At 46.5% G+C, this 19,063-nt stretch overlaps 1 protein-coding gene across 1 annotated transcript in view; it reads right to left on the reverse strand.

The window, feature by feature from the left end:
* Window positions 1–4,541: 4,541 nt before the first annotated feature.
* Window positions 4,542–19,063, reverse strand: part of ABCD2 (ATP binding cassette subfamily D member 2) — a 34,796-nt gene continuing 20,274 nt past the window's right edge. The window contains exons 7-10 of the mRNA XM_026046399.1: window positions 12,471–12,616; window positions 7,896–7,980; window positions 7,212–7,337; window positions 4,542–4,756 (exon numbers count right to left, since the gene is read on the reverse strand). Coding sequence (XP_025902184.1) covers window positions 4,546–4,756; window positions 7,212–7,337; window positions 7,896–7,980; window positions 12,471–12,616 — 568 coding nt within the window. The 3' untranslated portion in view covers window positions 4,542–4,545. The remainder of the gene's footprint in view (window positions 4,757–7,211; window positions 7,338–7,895; window positions 7,981–12,470; window positions 12,617–19,063) is intronic.

The raw sequence follows: 19,063 nt of genomic DNA on the forward strand, positions 1-19,063 counted from the left end.
ATAAAGGAGAAATAAAAACAAAACCAACTACAAAGCAATTTTAGCTCGCAAATGAGCTCTCCTCTAAGAGGAGCAAACTTCTAGAAGATGTTAGAAATGCTTTATAATTTTTTAATGAGGTTTTTCATGTTAATTTTAGGCAGCCCAGGCCGCACAATCCGTGTTTGATTGACCAATGGAAAACGCTCCTAGCAGAGTTTTCCCCTTTTCCCACTGGCAGCCACAGGCTCCRCATGCTCTGTTGAGCACGGAGCACGCGGCTCTGGGAGGGTTTTTTGTATGTGACTTTCCTCTCTCCAGGTGATTTTAGGTTTTCAGTCCTGCTCACAGGCACCAAAACCGACTGCTCCTGCTTCAGTCCGGACCAGTGGATTTCCCTTTAGCCGGCAAATTCCCAGGGATTATGGCAGGGGCTGCCCAGGGAGGTTGTGGAGTCTCCTTCTCTGGAGGTCTTCAAAACCTGCCTGGATGCCACCCTGTGCCMCRTGCTCTGGGTGTGCCTGCTGGAGCAGGAAGGTTGGACTAGATGATCTCTAAAGGTCCCTTCCAACCTTGAATATTTTGTGATCCTGTCTCTTSCCATTGGCTCTCTTGAGATGATTTTTCCCAGATCCTCAACCCAACCCGGTTCCTTACTCTTACCCTGTGCCCAGCTGGTTCCTCAGCTTGTATTTTAAATTTCCTCTTGGAAATAGGCAATTCAGCACATCCAGCTGCCAGGGTGCAGCAYTCCCACACGGCCACGTTTCCAAGCTCCCCCCCAGCTTTCCACTGCTTGGCAAATGACCCATAGGGAACACGGCACTCAAAGTAAATGCAACATGTTTTATTTGAGGTTGGAATAAATTACAACTGTAAAGCATAATTTATTGCTGTATAAATTGTCTGCTCTTAAAAGGCATTAATATCAAACATAACCAAACATAACCAAAACAAAGACACATTCAGTTAGCAGTTTGGTTCTCTTAAGCTTTATCAACAGCTGAGTAGGTTGACTTCATTTTATGTATGGTTGAAATCTCTCCGGTCATAGGCTCATAAACTCGGCTTTGACACATTATAATCATCATTCACACATAGGCAGGGGACAGGGGATGAGTTCAGTTGCTTTCAGAAATAATTTTTATTGCAAATTTCCCATAAATAACCCATTAAATGCCCAGTCCTTCATTTCTCATTCAAACACAAATCTCCCTGGTTTCTAAAAACACCTTCAAAAGACAGATCGAGGTTTTCCTCTCTCGCAGAGGCCGAGGTGCCAATCCTGAAAGAGGAGTTCGTCTGCTTCCCAAACTAAGTGAAGAAAACCCCGATCCTAGGTTAAAATTATTGAAATCCAATGAGCAAAAGAGTATTTTTTTCACATTCTGAACATCCTTGCAAAAAAATAATCCCAGCACTAACTGATTGAACTGATGTGGACCTTTCACATTTCTGTTACACTTCTGGGGTCCCATTTCCCCAGGAAAATGTCCCCCGAAGGCACCATCCCCACTCGGCTCCCATGCAGAGACAGGAGGGAGTCTGGACGTGCGGGGGCTTCTGCCTCCATTAGCACTGGCTGCAGCTCCTAAGTCTACAAAAAAAAATCTCCAAAGCAACTTCTCTGCACGCCACAAAACTGATTCTCCAAAGAATGAGTCACCAGCACAGAAAACCCTTCTAAAACTGGCTCTGTTTAACTCCAAAAGACCCCGCCTTGATGAAGGGCCTCCTCTCCTATCATCTCTCGAGGTCTCCCGGTGTCCTTTCGAGGTCTCCTGGAGCGCAGAGGAGAGCGGGAGCCGCAGGGAGGCTTCATGGTGCTCCACCATGCGAAGGGGCAAGTCTGTGACGCTGCTGCATCCAAGAAACCTCCATCAAGCTTCAAGTAAAAAACTACTATGTTGATTCCAGTGCCATTTCGGTTTTCCTCACAATTTTGTCAGCAACGTATCTATCTTTTGTGCAGAACTTCATAAACAAAGAACATAAGACCCTTCCGAACACGGCCTGCTGCTGAGAAGACGCCGCGCCATGAGGGGCGGCCGCTGTGAGGCGGCGCCAGCAGCAGCTGGAATGGGCGGGAAAGGCGGCTCCAACGGGCACGGAAAGGGCGGGAAAGGCGGCTCCAAAGGGCAGCGCCTGCCAAGGTGGAACGGGCGGGAAAGGTGGCTCCAACGGGCATGGAAGGGGCGGGAAAGGCGGCTCCAAAGGGCAGCGCCCTCCGAGGCAGAATGGGCAGGAAAGGTGGCTCCAAAGGGCGCGGAAACGGGCGGGAAAGGCGGCTCCAACGGGCAGCGCCCACCAGGCCGGAACGGGCAGGAAAAGTGGCTCGAGAGACAAACCCCAGGGACGCTCAAGCCTTTAGAAACATCCGTCATCTCRTGCAGGTTCATTGTGGACAGATTCCTGGCTCACGCCGTCTCTTTTTTTCCCCTCAGCACTTGTGAGTTTTCCTTTGAAGCTGAGAAGGAAGAAAACTGGCCTTCGGGGAGAGCRACGAGCAGAGGCGCTCGCAAATCAAAACGCGCACCGGGGACCTCCTGTCTGCACCACAACATCTTGTGAGGCCAAACCTTAATTCCTCATCCCTTTCAAAGGCTCCCGGGAGCCGTCCATTCTGTCAGGGAGATGTCCCGGGGGACTCTGCAGAGAAAACTTAATGAAAGGAGCAAAGTCCGGTCATCGGGGCGAGTGCGGGGTTACGTTCAAGCCCCACACTCTGCAGGAGCAGAGCAGGGACCAGGCTCATCCCAAGCTCTGCCGCTAGTTCCCTRGGGGAATACATAAAAGCAGGAAGTGCAGCACATCCCAACAGGGAAGACGGCCTAGGGGTTAGGGCAGCAGACCTGGATTTTGCTGATCRAGCAGAGGCTCCAGTTATCACACTCGTCCATTGGAACTTTTGCTGAATCCCATCTTTGCACCAAAAAGGCCTTTTCACTGAGCAAACTGGCGGGTAAGGGACAGGAAGGGCTGTGAATTGCTAAGATGCCCAGAGCTACGTGTTCAGATAAGACAGGGGGAACTGTCCAAAGCAGAGCTGGAAAGTGGGTGACGCCACGAGAAAGAGGGAAGAGTCTTCCCGAGCCGAGGGCACTCGGGCATTCCCGGCCTCCTCATGGCACAAGCCAGGCAGAGAYGGTGACAAGGACATCCCCTTTGCAAGGACGCGGTGCCATTTCCAAGTCCTCTCTCTAGTGCTGGTGCCGAGCCTCCTGAAACCACCTCAGCGAAAAGCCAAACATATTTCTCCTCCCTTGACAGTTCAGCTTTGCCCCTGCATGGACTAAGCAGCAATCGCTGGACAGAAATCCTCTACGGAATCACAGAAATCCTCTACGGAATCACAGAAATCCTGTAAGGAACCACAGAAACCCCTGGGGGATTTCAGGTTAAAGCCCCGCGTGCCTGAGCGGGGTCGAGGTTCGCACGGGGCCAAGAGGGAGGGCAGGAGGAGCGAGAGCCCCGGCACGCAGAGCCGCTACCCAGCGCGGTGCCTCCCRGTCAGTTCCCGGCCACCTCGCACGCACTAGTTAGTGGTTACAAAACGCTCCGCCTCTTCACAGACCTTTCTTTGCAAGTGCAATTTAGCCGGCAGGACGGCCATGCCTGAGAAACCAACACTCCTCTCTCACAGAGCTCACCTCAGCACAAAGCGCCCTATAGAGCAGACAGGTGCCCATATTTTGATTTTACACGTGGAGGAAGTGGGTCACAGACGGCTGCTGGCAGGATCAGGCCCCACAGCAAGCGAACGGCTGAAGGAAAAGGCTGAGCCTCCTGACGCCAGGCCCAGCGCTCCATCCATCCACCAGAGGTTAGCAAACAGGGGACACGAGTAATCCCCCTCGGGAACTGATGTATCACGAAGGGCAAGGAGCCTCTGAAGCCACCACAGCGGCAGAAGATACAGGAGATGTATGCACACGTTTTGTTCTATCCCCTCTCCTCGCCTGCGAGGCAGCTGGTTGCTCCCACAGCCCTTTCTGCTCAGCCTGCGGTAACTTCCTATGGAAGCGCAGCCGCGCCGTGCACGCGGCTCCTCGTGGAACCGGCTCCGTTTCCCAGGGCCCGAGAGCGCCTTTCTCCCACCCCTGTGAGATCCGGGCACGCGTGCGCCGGCTCTCCAGGCGCTGCCTCCGCCGGGCTCCGTGCCCGAGCTCCGTGTCCGGTTTGCTCCGCGCAGCAGGCGCATCATACGCAGTCACTCGCCACGAGAGCGCGTTCCGCACGCCAGGGCTCCTGCAAACATCCACCTGGAAAACCTAGCTGTGCTGGCAAGTTTTTTGCAGTGAATTGGGCTTTCGCTAGGAATTAACATAAGCTGCAACAACTAATCTTATGTTCTGTGCACTTGCTCATTTTCTTTTCACAGTTCAAACCATTTTCTTCATTAATACTAAAACGCTAAAGTCTTACATAGCATTCAGAGCATTATTTTTTGCTGGCTGTGTTTTTCTAAGCTCTAAGCCTCTATTACATTGCATGCAAAGGATAATGTCTGAATTTGTAATGCTTTTAACTAAAAAAATACTTTTAAAAACGAAAACCATAAATTATTTATTCCTCTTTGTCCATTGTTTTAAGCACCGAGTCTTCCCCCAGGATTTTGCACAGTTCGTTCAGTCTCTGCTGCATTTTAGGGATTCCTGCAAGCTGAGATTCTAGTCTCTGTTTTTCCTCACTCAGGGACAAACGGATGGCGGTGTCCAACTGTTCGAAGCGCCAGCCTCCTTGTCCATCAAACTGCAGCAAGTGAGTGTGGTACTTCCTGCATCAGAAATTGAAACATTAGTAATGGCTTGGGGGAGCAATTTGCCTGTTCCTTGGCGCAGATTTTGGACTAGATGATCTCTAGAGGTCCCTTCCAACCTTGAATATTCTGTGATTTTGAGCACGATACCTGTTTTGAGGGTTGTTTCTCAGGAAGTTGAGCGTTGCCTGTTCGGGATCACTCTGTGAGGCTTTTATAAACGTTTGGAAACGCGTGRCGTTCTTTGTGGAGGATCTGGGCATTTCAAAGCCCGTGCCTGGCACTTCCCACAGCCAACGTGACAATATGGATCTGTATCRTGCAATTCCCGACCCACCCTCCTCTTGCCTTTAACCTGCGGCGCATCCAAGCAGTCCCTTCCCTTCCCAAGAATGAAAGGGAACGTGTGGCCCGTTCAATCACATTCATCTCACGTTCTAGGAGATGTTACACACCTTAACCAGAGCAGATGTTCTGGCAAGCACGATGCACCTGATGCTACTGATGAAACCCTGACTTGTTTGATTTACACCTCCGTTTCCCTGCACTTTGTAAGGTCAGCTCAAGAAAGCTCCAGTCCTAGAGCATCGTGTGACTTGCAAGGGACCAAAGCAAAAAAGTCTGCGGAGGAGCCACAGATCTCTCAGTACATATCTGGGTGTGTGCACCAAAATATTCAGAGGCACAGGTAGAGTTGTCAGGACCTGACAGGACATTCATCAGGCAGGGCAAGAGGCAGAACAGAGAGTTCTCTCCGAGCTGCTGTTACAGCCGTGCAATTTATCACTATAAATTGTTGAAGAGGAGACACATCACGGAGCAGCGATTATGAATCCCACCCTGGGAATGTGACAGTTTAAGAAACTTCCATGTTTTATGGCATGAGACTCCAGTGATATTTAACTGCCGGCTTCTTTCACCACTCCTGTATGCTATTGTCTGAGACACCAAATGTTGAACTGACCCCTGTACTTCTCTTCCCTGCCTCCTCCCCAAAAAAGCCCAAATGCAGGATGCTAAGACAGCCGACTGAGATGGCCGATTGCTGGGGTCTAGGAAAGCAGCCCATATTTGGAATAAAAGAGCCCCATTTCCTGGTGGTGTTTTGAGAGCACAGCCTGTGACTATGCCRTGCAGCGCCTATGGGAGCTTACCTCAATAAACGACATTTGATTCTTATTTTTGAACTCTGAACACTTCTTTTTTCACCTTTCTAGAATAAGGCAATCGCCTCCATCTATCCCTCTGTTTTTATCAGTTCATGATTCCACAAACCACAGAATTCTGGTAACTGCAGTTGCAAGGATAAKCTTAGACTTTCCAGCACAGCACTGTACTGGAAAACAAGTCACCTTAGCAGGAAAGCAAGCCCAGAGCTTCCCCACACGCTCTCTTGTAGAGCTCCCCTCTACATCATCACTATTGGCAGCTGGCATRTTCTCAAACATCTGTTTTCTTGATCAGGGGTTTTAAAATAATCCCAACTCTTTTAAAATTTAATGAATATTTTTATTTTTAGGCTTAATCTAAATTATTTTTTAAATAAATGTAAACTTTTTTTTAAGTCAGAAATTCCATTTTTGATTCAAAATGATTGCTGATCTAATGGACTTTGTCATTGTCCCCATCTACACAGACTAAGGAGAAATACTGGAGAAGCCACTCGTTCGAAGAGCAGTAGATGGAGATGKATATCTCCTTGTTGGGGTAACAAATTACTAGTGGCTTTTTTACACCAGCTTAGAAAAGCAAACAATCTGGGAGTAAAGATTAAGGACTTCAAAACAAATATTCCAAATATTTCTAATGTCAGTTGGCACTCATTTTTGAWCTCCTTTTGCCTTTAAAGTATTTGATTGTTTTATGTCCTTAGTAAATACATTTATTTTCCTTTGATGGACTCTCCCATCYTCAGTATTACCTCACTTGAATGACCTTTCTCAGAAGTCCAGTATTTACTTTTTAAGARCCAGCCACATTTTGAATGCCCACAAACACTGCATTAAGCCACACACCTGAGTTTAAACCAAGGGATGTATTAAGTATCATGAAAGAACGAGGAGGAGCTTRTCCAGGTGCCACGTTGCCCATCTAATCACAAACACAGGCAAACTCCTCAGGACACAGCTCATGTTTCTTGCCATGTTACAGAATAATCTGGCGATACCTGCCATAGCTGTGATATAGTTAATGAATTGCTGCCTGGCTATCAGCATGCTGCTATTAATAGTTAATAACTGAAATGCATTATAAGAGAATAAGAGGGAGGAATAAATATACTCCTCAAAATTGAAAACAAATCAATATTAATGACATTTACCTTTCTCTTCTTGTAGCCTAGTTATCTTAGTGCAGGGGGTATGGATTACCTTGGTACAACTGTCCTAGTACAGAGACCACGGTCCAAAAGGCAATCGACTGTCAGGCAGAAAGCTAAAAGCAAGGACTGTTACAAATTCCTGGACGTACTCACCAAAGAGAAGGTCTGTGTGTTATCGAAAGCAGGGATATCCCAGCAGCTTTTGCAGCTTGGAAAATCTTTCCTTCAACATCAATGCTTACAGCACTCGTGCATTCATCCAGCAGTGCATATTTTGGCCTTTCAGAAACAGACAAAGCAYATCACTCTGTTACATTTAGGACAGTATTCCCATGTATGATGTTTAAAAACAAAAAAAGTCCTAGTTTGACTTACTATTATTCTGTTCTGTCAACAAGTCGTGCAGTTACTGCAGCAATTCAGAGAGTTTATACCCACTGCTGTGGACAGACTGGGCTGCCTCTGCCATATTTGCAGTCCCCAAAATTGAAAAGGTTGCAGCCAAACCAAGGARCTTGGTTTTCAAACCCCCATGACCATGACCCGACTTCTGCAAAACCTCCTACAGACCTAGGGAAGATCTTTGTGCCTGAGAKGCTAAAGAAAGGACCATCTGGAGAACGTTGCCCAAAGCAAAGCAGAAGTAAGAGGCATTGCCTAGACGTAAAAACAGAGCTTACAGGACTGAATTGCAAGACCAGTGTCCCTATGCAATAGTGTAGCAGTGTGGCATGGATATTAAAGCCCACTACTGCTTAGCGCTCAGTACTACCATTAGAGCAAAACTCCATAACTCTTCCTCACTTTCAGCCACTGCTTAATAAACAAAGTGCTTACTTATGGTAAAACATCCGAGCCATGCCCATCCTTTGCTTTTCTCCTCCTGATAAGACATCCTTCCAGTCCAAGACGGTATCCCAACCTGATAAAAAATGCAAAGAAAATGCATACGGATAATGTGAGCATATGAAGGAAATATGGAAGGGAGTACGGAAGGAATGCCTTGCAGAACCTCTGGAAAATCATAAAGACCATGACTACTGCAGAAAAAGTGTTCAAGGTTCTGGATTACAGCCCCAGAAATACCTCTGTACCTTTCCACTAACATTCAAGAGAAAAACATCCTAAATATGTCACTGCTAAAAGTGGATTTTAGCTTCTTCAGTCACAAAGGCATTGTCAAGAAATATTATCATATCTCTGAAAAAAAACATCTTTTACCTGTGTATAGCAAAAGATTTTTCCTGCACTTGCTTTATAGAACAATTTGTTATTCCTTCTTGAAAAGCGAGTGGAAAATTAAAAACAAACACAGAAAGAAATAAGCTGTAACCCCCTAAATAGCAGCGTGGGATTACGGTGTTTAGTGCCTGACTCCACCGGCTGCTGCAGCTCTTGGCAAGCTCCGCAGGCAGGGCCGCTCAAACACATCTGCTGTTGTGGATACAGGCCTGTGCACACAAACAAGCAGCAAGCAGGAGWAAACAGGGCACACGAGGGGGGGTGGGTTTTGCCTACAGACTTCTGGCGATCTCGTGTTTAAAAAGGACCCGCAACTGTTACAAAACTGGGTGTTCTTACTTAATATCCTGCAGGGCCTGTGGCTGAATCCTGACTTTCCGAGGCGTGCGTCGGGCCTGCGTGTGTCTTATCCGAGATCTTGTGGTGGAAGAGGGTTTCTCTGGGCACCACGGCACGGGTTATTCCCAGTAATGAAAACCTAGCCTCAAACACCAATTACCCTATTAAGAAACAAGCTTCCAATTAAGCAATCCAGACGGACAGAAGGGCGAAATAACAAGCAAAGGTGAGTTTTGACCAGGGAGGGGGCAGACATTTTGCGCAGTGACTCCTCTCCTCGGGGGAGCTGCACAGGGCTGAGCRAGGCACAGCCAAGAAGGGCTGCAACCAAGAAACCAACACAAACAAACCTCCTTTTCTGCCATTGCCCAATCAAAAATGAACTTTTGCCAGAAAAGTCGGAAAAGCAGGTCACGAACAGGGGGTTCCAACCCCAGAGGAGAGGGCAGAGCAGCGACGCTCAGCTGTGCGTTTTGGCCTGCAAAGCTTTCCCTGGACAAGGCCCAAAGATATGACAACCGTGCAAAATGATGAGGAATAATTATAAAGCGGGGCGCTGGGAAGCCTGGAACAGGTCGGACCTGTTTGGTAATGGCAGGAGCGCCGAGCTGCCAGGCCCGGTYGCGCTCTCGTCACGCTGCGATGCGGCCACGGGCCTCCCTCGTGGGGCAGCACCGCTGGGGACACCTCATAAATACACCCAGGTTTTCAGAGCAGGCTGAAAAAAGGACCCACTTCACGCATGTTCACTGTGTATCTCCATGCTGTTGTGGAGACTATCAAGATTTCTGCATGTACTGGATATATATACTCTGTTTATATATATATTCCTCATTTTATATGAAATTATTATAGCTAGGAATTTTGCAGGAGTTGATTGGAGGTCTTATTGATAACATCACTAACAATGTGATTATGATACACAAAAGTATCTCCACAGTGATTCTCTCACCAATAAAAACTGCCAGAAAGAGAAGCTTAAATTGTCCGTACCTCTCTGTTCAGCTTAGGCCAGACTTGCAGTGTTACAGATAAGGATGACGTTAAGGAGTGCAAGCTGTCAGGAAAGCAAAGGTCAGCCAAGGCTGCCATGCCTTTCATCCCCAGCAGGTCAGGAAATATTGGTGTGGGATTCTGTGGGCAGGAAATTCTGCCCCTTGCAGAAAGGACCCTTTTGGCAATAGCAACTGCACCGGCTTGCACTGGGGCCTGTGTTTATTCTTGTAGCTGCTGTTTATCCTAATAGGCAAAAACTAGGGGGAGTTTTGCCTCCGATAGCAACAAGAAAAGTGCCTGGCTCTTTCTGGCTATCTCAATCCTGGTGACCCTTGTACTGATGCAATTGGGAAATAATTCCAAAGCTAAAGACAGTGAAGTTAGTCCAGCAGAACAGCCAGGCTTGCTTGCTGCTGGCTCTGGCTTTCAGGTAACTGCCCACAGGGAGCAAAGCCCAGAGCTGTGAAGCACCTGCCTGCACATGTGTGACACTGCTGGTCAGGGAGAAGACAACTGGGACGTGCCCTACGGAATGTGTCTGCTCCACACATAATGCTCCAGGAGATGGGAGAAGGGGGAGCAGAGAGAAGGAAGGATACCAAGGAGAAGTGGATCTACAGCAGGGAAAAAATGAATGATGAAATGAAGAATGTTGCTGATCTAGATATATACACGGTTTATAGATAGCTAACTCCATTCTTAAAACAGTTTATGTAAAAAGTTTGAAATAGGATGGACATGTCCCACATATACTCAAGATTCTGAGTCACCAAGAATGGTTTTGCTGATACTTTATTTACGATACAGTCTCTTTTCAAAAGTGTATGTAACACCTACATGAAACTCATTGGGAAAAAAAAGCAAAATATTTTCTATTGGAAAAAGTAGTTTGCAAAAAGAGTCACTTGTTCTGAAAGTTAGGATTTTTCTTGAGTTTACAAACAAAAAAGTTCCATTTGTAGTAGAAATCAGTCTCAGTTTAAAAATGTTGGTATGAATATAAAATGCTATAGCTATATATATAAGAAGATTTCAATCGACAATTTTCAAGAAATTTCTATTTTGAAAAACAGAATGTGAGTCTTTGCCCCAGGCTGGGAGAGCTTAAAGGAACCCTCAGTATGTGAAGTCTCTTCCACACCAAATCAGACACCACAGAAACAATCTCTACTCCTGCCTTGGCACTTGTCTCTTCCAAATGCCCAAGGAGAAAAGGGAACAAGGCAGCTTACTAAGATGCTAAAAACTTCCCGGTGTGTCCAGAACCTGTGTCCCTGCTTCCCAACTTGGTGCTCTTTTGCCATTTCAGATTGCAAAGTCTCTACGACACTTTCCTTACCATTCATTTGTGCAGATTTTTGTCCTTTACTACAATGGGGACTCTGCAGTTCCTCCCAACACAGTGAACGAGCCTTAACAGGGAGCCTTACACCCTTTTATAGTCTGTGTCCTTAGCCTCACACGCAGCTAGGCAGATAGCATAGGCAATAGTCACAGCATCAGCAGGGTGGATATGAGCCCTCTCTGCAATTATTCTAGCCACTGGGCTTAGTTCTCAGCCCAGGTTTTCAATCCTTGTATCATAACATCAGATGTGAACAGCAACTGCAAATCCAGACTCCTTTTTTCTATCTTGAGGGTCATCAGTCATTATTATATTCTTAAAGAGTTAACCTATGAATTATGGCATTAACCTATGGCATTAAGCTATGAAAAGGTTAATCTCTGCCGATCTACTGAGCTGTGGGGTGGTGAGTTATCCGTAGGTATACATTCTGTAAGTGATATCCACCCTAAAATGCAGAGAAGCAAGGCCCTTCCATGCAGGAGCCAGAATTTAGGAATTCCTTGGGGTTCCCAGTGTCTGAGGAACTCCTCTGAGAACGACCTTGTGGCACTTCAAGAGAAGTGCACGTGCTGTAAGGAAAGCACCTAACGTACCCTCCCAAAGAGGAGCACAGGCTCCTGCCTCACAGACAGGCAGGGTACACCCAGTCCTCCTGAATTCACCCCCCTTGGCAGACTTACTCCTTCACCTCCCTGACTATCAGTAACTTTGCCATRTATACATTATAAAAGCCAACTGATGGAGGGAAAGTCAAGCTATAGGTTAATGGCTGGTAGGAACAACAGAATGAAAAATAATCCTGTGKTTTTTTGCTATATATTCTATATACTGTCTATTTTGCTAATAATTTGCTAATAAAAAATTCCTAATTTAGCTACAAATTTTCTAATACAGCTAGGGGGAAAAAATCAAACTTCTCCAGCTCCTAATACATACAAGAAGCCTTTAGTATCTTGACATTTGCTGTATCTGTGTAATTACACTGCCCTCTACTCTTAGGCCAAGCAATGCTGTGAACAGCACGGCCACTTACACATGAAGCTGTGGCTGGAAACGCTCTCTTGGCACCTAGAGTCATTTGGCTATTTTTAATTTGTTCACCCTGCTGATATGGTAACAGACTCGCACACTCCTTCCTACAGCGCATGTCCCATGGGTCACACAAAGCAGGGAGGGGAAAGCAGAAAGCAGGGAAGGGAGAGCAGAAACCAAAGAAGGGAAAGCAGAAACCAAGGAAARCAGAGCAGCCCTAACTGCTTTCATTCTAGTGCTGGGGTTTAGTGGGAGAAGAGGAATGCTCTAGCACCTCTCCCTCCATGAGCAGTTGGGTCATGAAGCAACAACTCCATGGTCACGTAGCTCCCACAACCACAGTCCGTCTGGATCCRGTTTCTCCAGTTGAAGATGTKTAAGCAGAGGCAAGGCACACTGACACACACACCTGGGGATTAGAGTGATAAAGCTTTGTGCACAAACGCCTARTTTACCTCCTTCTCTTTGAACTATRTGGTACAGGTGGACTGTTTGCAGGATATGTTCCAGATCCTGGTCTTGGTATCCTTTCTCATGCATGTCATCCACGGAGTCTGGATAGATGACTTGATCCCGCAGCGTCCCAATGGACATGTAGGGCCTGTGAAAGAGCAAGAGGAAAGCAGTGGTGAGTGCTGGCTCCAGGAAAGCACTTGCTCCTGTTCCACRAGCACACAGAGCAGATTCTATAATGCTTTCAACACTGTGTGGCTAGAACTGGATTTATCTGTGGGTGCGCTGTGGGTGAATGTTCTTCTAAACTTGCCCAAGGGACACTGTGCTGTTTACACAAAAGCTGATTACAGCACAGCAACATGGTTAGTATTAGCATGAAAATAAACTGACAGTTCAGGCTGAATAAACATCTACCTCCTAGCCCACTCAGAATGCTTTTACTTTGAATGGGGAACACTATGCTGCAGTTCTGCATGCTTWGAGTCAAGGCTCTGCATGCTTTGAGATGTAGAATTTCAGTTCAACAATCACATATCAAATACAAACTTTAACAAGACTCCARACTACCTCACCCCACGAGCTGTGCACAGCCCCCATCCCATGAATTCTCCCAGTCTCTCAACAAAGTCACCTAAAAAACTGCTTTACAGYTGTGTAAGTGGCACCAGGCCATGCAGGTATCTGAGGTAACATTAGCAGCCCCCTGCCCGTGCACCCCACTGATAGGGTGAGTTTTCATCATTACTTAGGAAGAGTCAACCATAAATGGGAGAGCTGCCCTCTCCACTGCAGGTGGCAACCTTGGCAACCTTCCCTCCCACAGAATCACAGAGCGGTCGAGGATGGAAGGGAYCCCTAGAGTTCATCTAGTCCAACCCCYTGCTCCAGCAGGGACACCCAGAGCACAGGGCGGCATCCAGGAGCCTTTGGGAGATCTCCGGAGAAGGAGACTCCACAGCCTCCCTGGGCAGCCTGTGCCAGGGCTCKGGCACCCTCACAGTGAAGAAGTTCTCCCTCCCCTGTGAGGTATCTTGGCAGATGGGCCTGATCCACCCCGTTGTTTGGAGAGTCCTCAGAATAGAAACAGGTTTATCTGATCCACGATACAGGCGCTTTACAACCGCAGAATGAAGGCTGTAACATGCAACGACATTCACATCCAAGCAGTTACCAGCTGCATCGTGTTTAATGCAGCAGGGGACAGTGCTGAATGTTCACCCCCAGCCGGTGAGGTGGGCAAGGAGGGCTCTGACAGGCTCAGTCACTGCCTGTGGAGGGCAGAGAACCAGGAGGAGCAAAACTGGAGCCAGCCCTCAGCTACAAACACTGCTGCCCGCTTCGCTCTAAGGGCATCCCGCTGCTCTTTGCCTGCACTGGGCACAGGGTTGTTGTAGGACGCAGCACAAACACCAACACAAAGCACGGTCAAGCATTTACATTAAGTGTAATATTGCAAAACCTTAACTCTAAACATTATGTAACCTGCTCAAGTAATGCTATGTCACATTTTCATAATGCTCTCCATCTAAAACCCCAAAGGGCTTTACTATTGCAAATGCAGAAAGCATTTCACTCCCTCCAGGACGCAGCAGAAGGCAGCAGCTCCACCTAAGCCCAGCACAGTTTAGATCAGCATGTGCACAAAAACAGACAGTTTAGTCCTCCGTGCTACACTGGCAGCCTCCTCTAAGCACATAATTTGTCTGGGATTAATACCTTAGTCTTGTGGAGTACGATCCTGTGATGACTTGCAGCACTCAGGGCCTCAGATTTAACCTGCAGCACAAGCAGGAYGGAAACGCTCACGGTGCCACAGGAGGACATTTGCTCTGGTGCTGTTCACTGAGTCACCAGCAGCACTTCCTGCAGCAACTGGATCTTCCTCGTGGCAGACACACRAGCAGGGCCCAGCTTTCAGCACAGGAGCCAACCCCATCCATCCCTGACACACCGGGAGAGCTAGCAGGAACAGTCCATCCTGGGCCACCAGGCTCTACCTCCACCACCTTCCAGGGAGCCACTGGTGTCCCTCAGGGCTCCCTTCACCTTGCCTGGCATCAGGTGTCTGGCTCAGGCCTCCAGCTGGTGGCAACAGAGCAAGGCACCTTGTGGTTGCTGYTTCTTCTGTGTTTTAGGCTGGGGAGAGATTGCCTCCTGCAGGTGTGATCCTCCCTCAGCTGCGAGCAGAGCCCAGGAGCTAACTCAGTCACCAATGGCTAAAGTTAAAGGAGATCAATCTCATACAAGGTCAGATTTCCCCATCCATAACATGAAGACGTAACCTCCTTGCCTGCCCTGGGGACAAACACCCCAAGAGCTGCAAAGCAGCAGATGTTACTGCAAGCAAGGTTGCAGGTAACCTCACRTGGAGAGCTGGGCACTGAGCAGCAAGAAATGCAGGTCCCTGCATGCAGCAACAGGGAGTTTTTGTCTTCGCTGGCAAGCTCCTTTTAAAATATTGTTTCCATTAAATGCTTAGCAGTGCAAATAACAAAGCAATCCTTCTGTCCCAAAGTAACACTCCCAGTGTAACTGCTCATAATTGATTCCTCGTGGAGATTTTCCTTTCAGACAGAGGCTGTGGGCTCCGGTCTCCAAGCGACCATTCTCACAGGCTTTGCAAGCAACTTCTCTGCAGCGGGAAAAACTACCCAGACTTAGACACTAACAGCTCTGCAACTGCTTTATTCTTTGTCTGCCCTTTATTTGCCCTTTGCCTGCCTGCTTTATTTCTTTGTCTGCCCTTTGAAGCAAGACGGTTTTGAGAGAGAGGATGTAACATTAATTCTTTTTTACAGTTTTGGTATCAAACCAAACAGATACCAAATCAAACCAGATACAATTTTGGTATCAAGCCCTTCACAGAGCAAGGAAGAATTTACTGGTTCTGGCCTGATTTTCTGGGAATACCAGGCATCTAGTTGGAAAAGAGGTTTCCCATTCTCACAAACTGATCTTTTTCCAGTCAGCTTAAGCGCTTTGTTTCATCAACAATTTCTGCTCTGTGCACTTGGTGTTTCCCTTTGCGGAGCTGTAATTTTTCCTTCTGCTGGTTAGAGGCCACTCACGCATCCCCAAAGCCGAGGACTCCCCTTTGCAGCACTGCCTTAAAGGAAGATGATACCAACACATGCTGCAATCTCAGCCCGAGGTGCAGCCAATTCCCCAGTGCCCGACTGACAMGTAACATTGTGCAAAGTGTTGGCAAAATATTTGAGAAATCACACACGGAGGAAGGCCAAGCGTTACAGCAACGACCTGCTATGGTTGCTTTACTGCTGTTAGCTCTGAGGGGCAGGGATGGTACGAAACAGATTTGGGCAGGTAACAGTGAGTCCTCTTTGCCCACACAGGACCAACACACACAGGTGCTGGTGAGCTTAGGAAGAGAGGTATAGTGCCAGCTTAACCCTTCCTAACCCTTAGGAAGGGTTACAAGAGTAACACTGCACACTGTAATCAGCAACACTATCATTTGCTAATTCACTGATATGCTGAAGAACACAGAGCTTCACTCTCCTGGACACCTTCCAAGGCACCGAGACATTTTTATTATAAATCAGAACAAGTCGTATCTGCACGAAGCATTTACAAATACTACCTGAACGCTTTTCAAAGGTGTTTGATCTTCACTGCAAAATGAACAATGCTGACAGAGCAGATGACCTGTTCATGCCATGCGTTGCATTGCATTGCTTTAGAAAATTACAGCAACTAATTAATATGGACTTTGAGAGTCTATCGAYTGAATCAGTCAAAGCCCTAATCATAACCACCCTGGGACAAAGCAGGGACTGAAGGTATATCCTAATGAAGTGGTTGGCATCTGAAGGCAAAGGAGGTTAGTCCAAGGTAAGWGCCCAGGGAGCTGCTTCCAGTTAGAGCTTGGGGATCACTCCACATTCCTTGGCACAGGCTGTGACCAACACTTCCAGCATGGAAGGTGAGGTCTAAAAGTTACTTGGCTTGGGAATTTCAATCCATCTCCAGGAGCTTGCCAGGGCAATCAGGACTTGCCTTGCCCTTTGCTGCCCAAGGGTATTTTCAGTTATCACTACATGTTTATTCTGATAAATATGTCAGGTTATGCTAGAAATAGGTTTACCTTACATAAAATGATGAGTGATACAATTAAAATACTCTCTTGATTGACCCATCTTTTAAGTTTCTGTCCTTGGCTGACAAGATGCTTTTTTAATACAGCCAAGTTGGAGTGAGAAAAGGAAAGACTACACCTGGTATTTTCAATTACAGGGAAATTACAGGCTGGATTTTCTAAGGTGATTGGGATAGCTGCAAAGTGCAATCCCGATTGCTTGCTTCGMTATCTGAAATAAAATCTATTTGAGATTTTTAGACATTTAAGAATAGATTCCTCTTTTCAGGAAGATGATCCTGGAGCTCTCTCCCTTCCCAGGCAAGCAGGAAGCTCCCAAGGAGGCTGTGCCTGCACTAGGGAATCTCCAGCCCGGGAAGCTAAGGCCTCACATGGACACACGTGCCCAAGTGCTGTGTAATTCCCCAGACCCCCCAGCACAGGACAGGTAACAGAAGCAGCAGTTTTAAGCCCAGCACAAAGCAGAGCAGCTACTAGAGATGCAAAGGAGCGTGTGCATGACAGGCTCATGGCTAGAAAACCTCTTCCAAGAMCAGGGTTGAGGCGATTTCCTTCCCCCAGCTTGCAGGGGATCAGATTCCCATTTTCCTAGGTTAGTGCTCATGCTAACGAGGAGTCAAAGGGAGGGCACTTTCTAATCTTCCCACTGAAGCAAAGAGGCTGGAATCATGTGTCCCAAGGAGGAATTATTGGAAAGAGCTACACTGCATAGAGTCCTCAAGTGGAAGGAGGGAGACATTAGCATAAATCCTTGCTCCATATATTATTTATCATTATTTATATATTTTTTTTAAATCAAATGCTCTTCAGTATAAAATGCATGAACTATCCTATTCCGTCAGTATCTTACTAAAAGCACATTAAAAGGTAGTTCAGAAGCCTTATTCAGGTGCCTGCTCTCAGGAGAGGCTTGTTATAAATAAAGGCCTTTAACATTTAGCACTCAGYTTGGCACTCAAACTTCAATGAGAGGCAGGAGCTCAGATGTACATTTGTGTTTAGATCTTCCTATGGGATAACTCTAGGTGGCACCCTATACCTACCACATCCCGATTTTGGAATAATTTTCCAGAAATTTCTCCCCGACTATCTAGGGAATCTACCCATTTCTCTTCAGAGCTTCCAGTTGTCTTGTTGGTACTGAGATCCTAGTTTTCAGTTGCTGTAACACTCAAGCAGGAACCACCTCAGAAGACTTCCTTTAAGTCAAAACTGGAAACTCCATGGTTTTCAAGGAGGCCAAGCTTGATCAGTGGTGATCAAAACATGCCAATTAAAGGGATATAGATTCCTAATAATTCTATTACAACACTAATGAAACACACAGCAAAAAAGTAATGACAAGACCATCACTACAACTCTGACCTTGAATGAATGTGAATTAAGCTCTTGCACAGTTGTGCTGCATCCACTACTTTCTCTCACACAGAATAATGTGGTAGCATCACTTAAGAATTAAAAGTGAGAGAATAAATAATATAATAGCTAGCAAATATTCAAAAAGCAGACTCAGTTTATTGCACTGTATCTAGTTCAAGGGATTTTAGGGTCAGCTAAAGTTTCAGGAATCCTTCTAAAAAYATAAATAATTGATCTCTGCTTAAAACATCCTACACTGAATTCTCCTCTGAGCTCATGCAGAACTAGCCATGAGCACCCTCTAAATATTTCAGCTAGATCAGTTACCAGAGTGGAATGTCATCAGCTTATAGCCATTAACATAGTTTACAGGAAATTAAGGGTACAGTATAAGACAATTCTTAATGCATATGATTAGAAACTGATATTAAAGGCTGAAAAACCTCACGCTGATCACTCTGGGGCTTTCTCTGCAAAGAGGCAAGGCACATCTCTCCAAGAGGAAATAATAACCAGAAAGGTGAAAGAAGGCTTTGATTAAAAGCGCTGCTTGTGCTCAGGTATCATTTCATCTCATGATTTACTTATTCACCAAGATCACTTACAATATACCTAGAACTGGTAAGAGAGCATAAAAGTTTAAGGCTAACAACTCACAAAGTTACCTTTCTCTTTAGTCTATTTGAATGAAGTCAGGTATAGAGAGAACAAAAAGACCGTGTGTATAATTGAAAGCAAAACTCAAAAGCTTGCCACAAAATACAAGCTACTGCTATATTAAATAATTATAACTTCTTCAATAGATCAAATCAGGCAATGAGATAAACGAAGGGAAAATGCTTCCTTTTTCTTAAGCATCCAGTTTTTGCAGGCCTCATCCTTCCACGCTTGGGCAGTCCTGAGGATAGTCAGGCCAGCTGGGTGGCTGATTACGAAGATCAATAAATGTAAAAGGGAAGCTGTTTTGGGTAAAAGCCTTGCCTGCAATCGGCACCACGCTCACCTCAGGCCAAAAGGGCTCTCTGATCTTTGCTACAACCTGTAATGCAAAGAGGGAGGCAGTTTCCCTCCTGCAACAAGGTTCAGGTCACTCACGGTTCTGCAGGTCGGAAGCGA

Source organism: Nothoprocta perdicaria, unplaced genomic scaffold, assembly GCF_003342845.1.
Source record: "Nothoprocta perdicaria isolate Ctin4 unplaced genomic scaffold, notPer1 scaffold_44, whole genome shotgun sequence".
In the NCBI taxonomy this organism is placed as follows: Eukaryota; Metazoa; Chordata; class Aves; order Tinamiformes; family Tinamidae; genus Nothoprocta; species Nothoprocta perdicaria.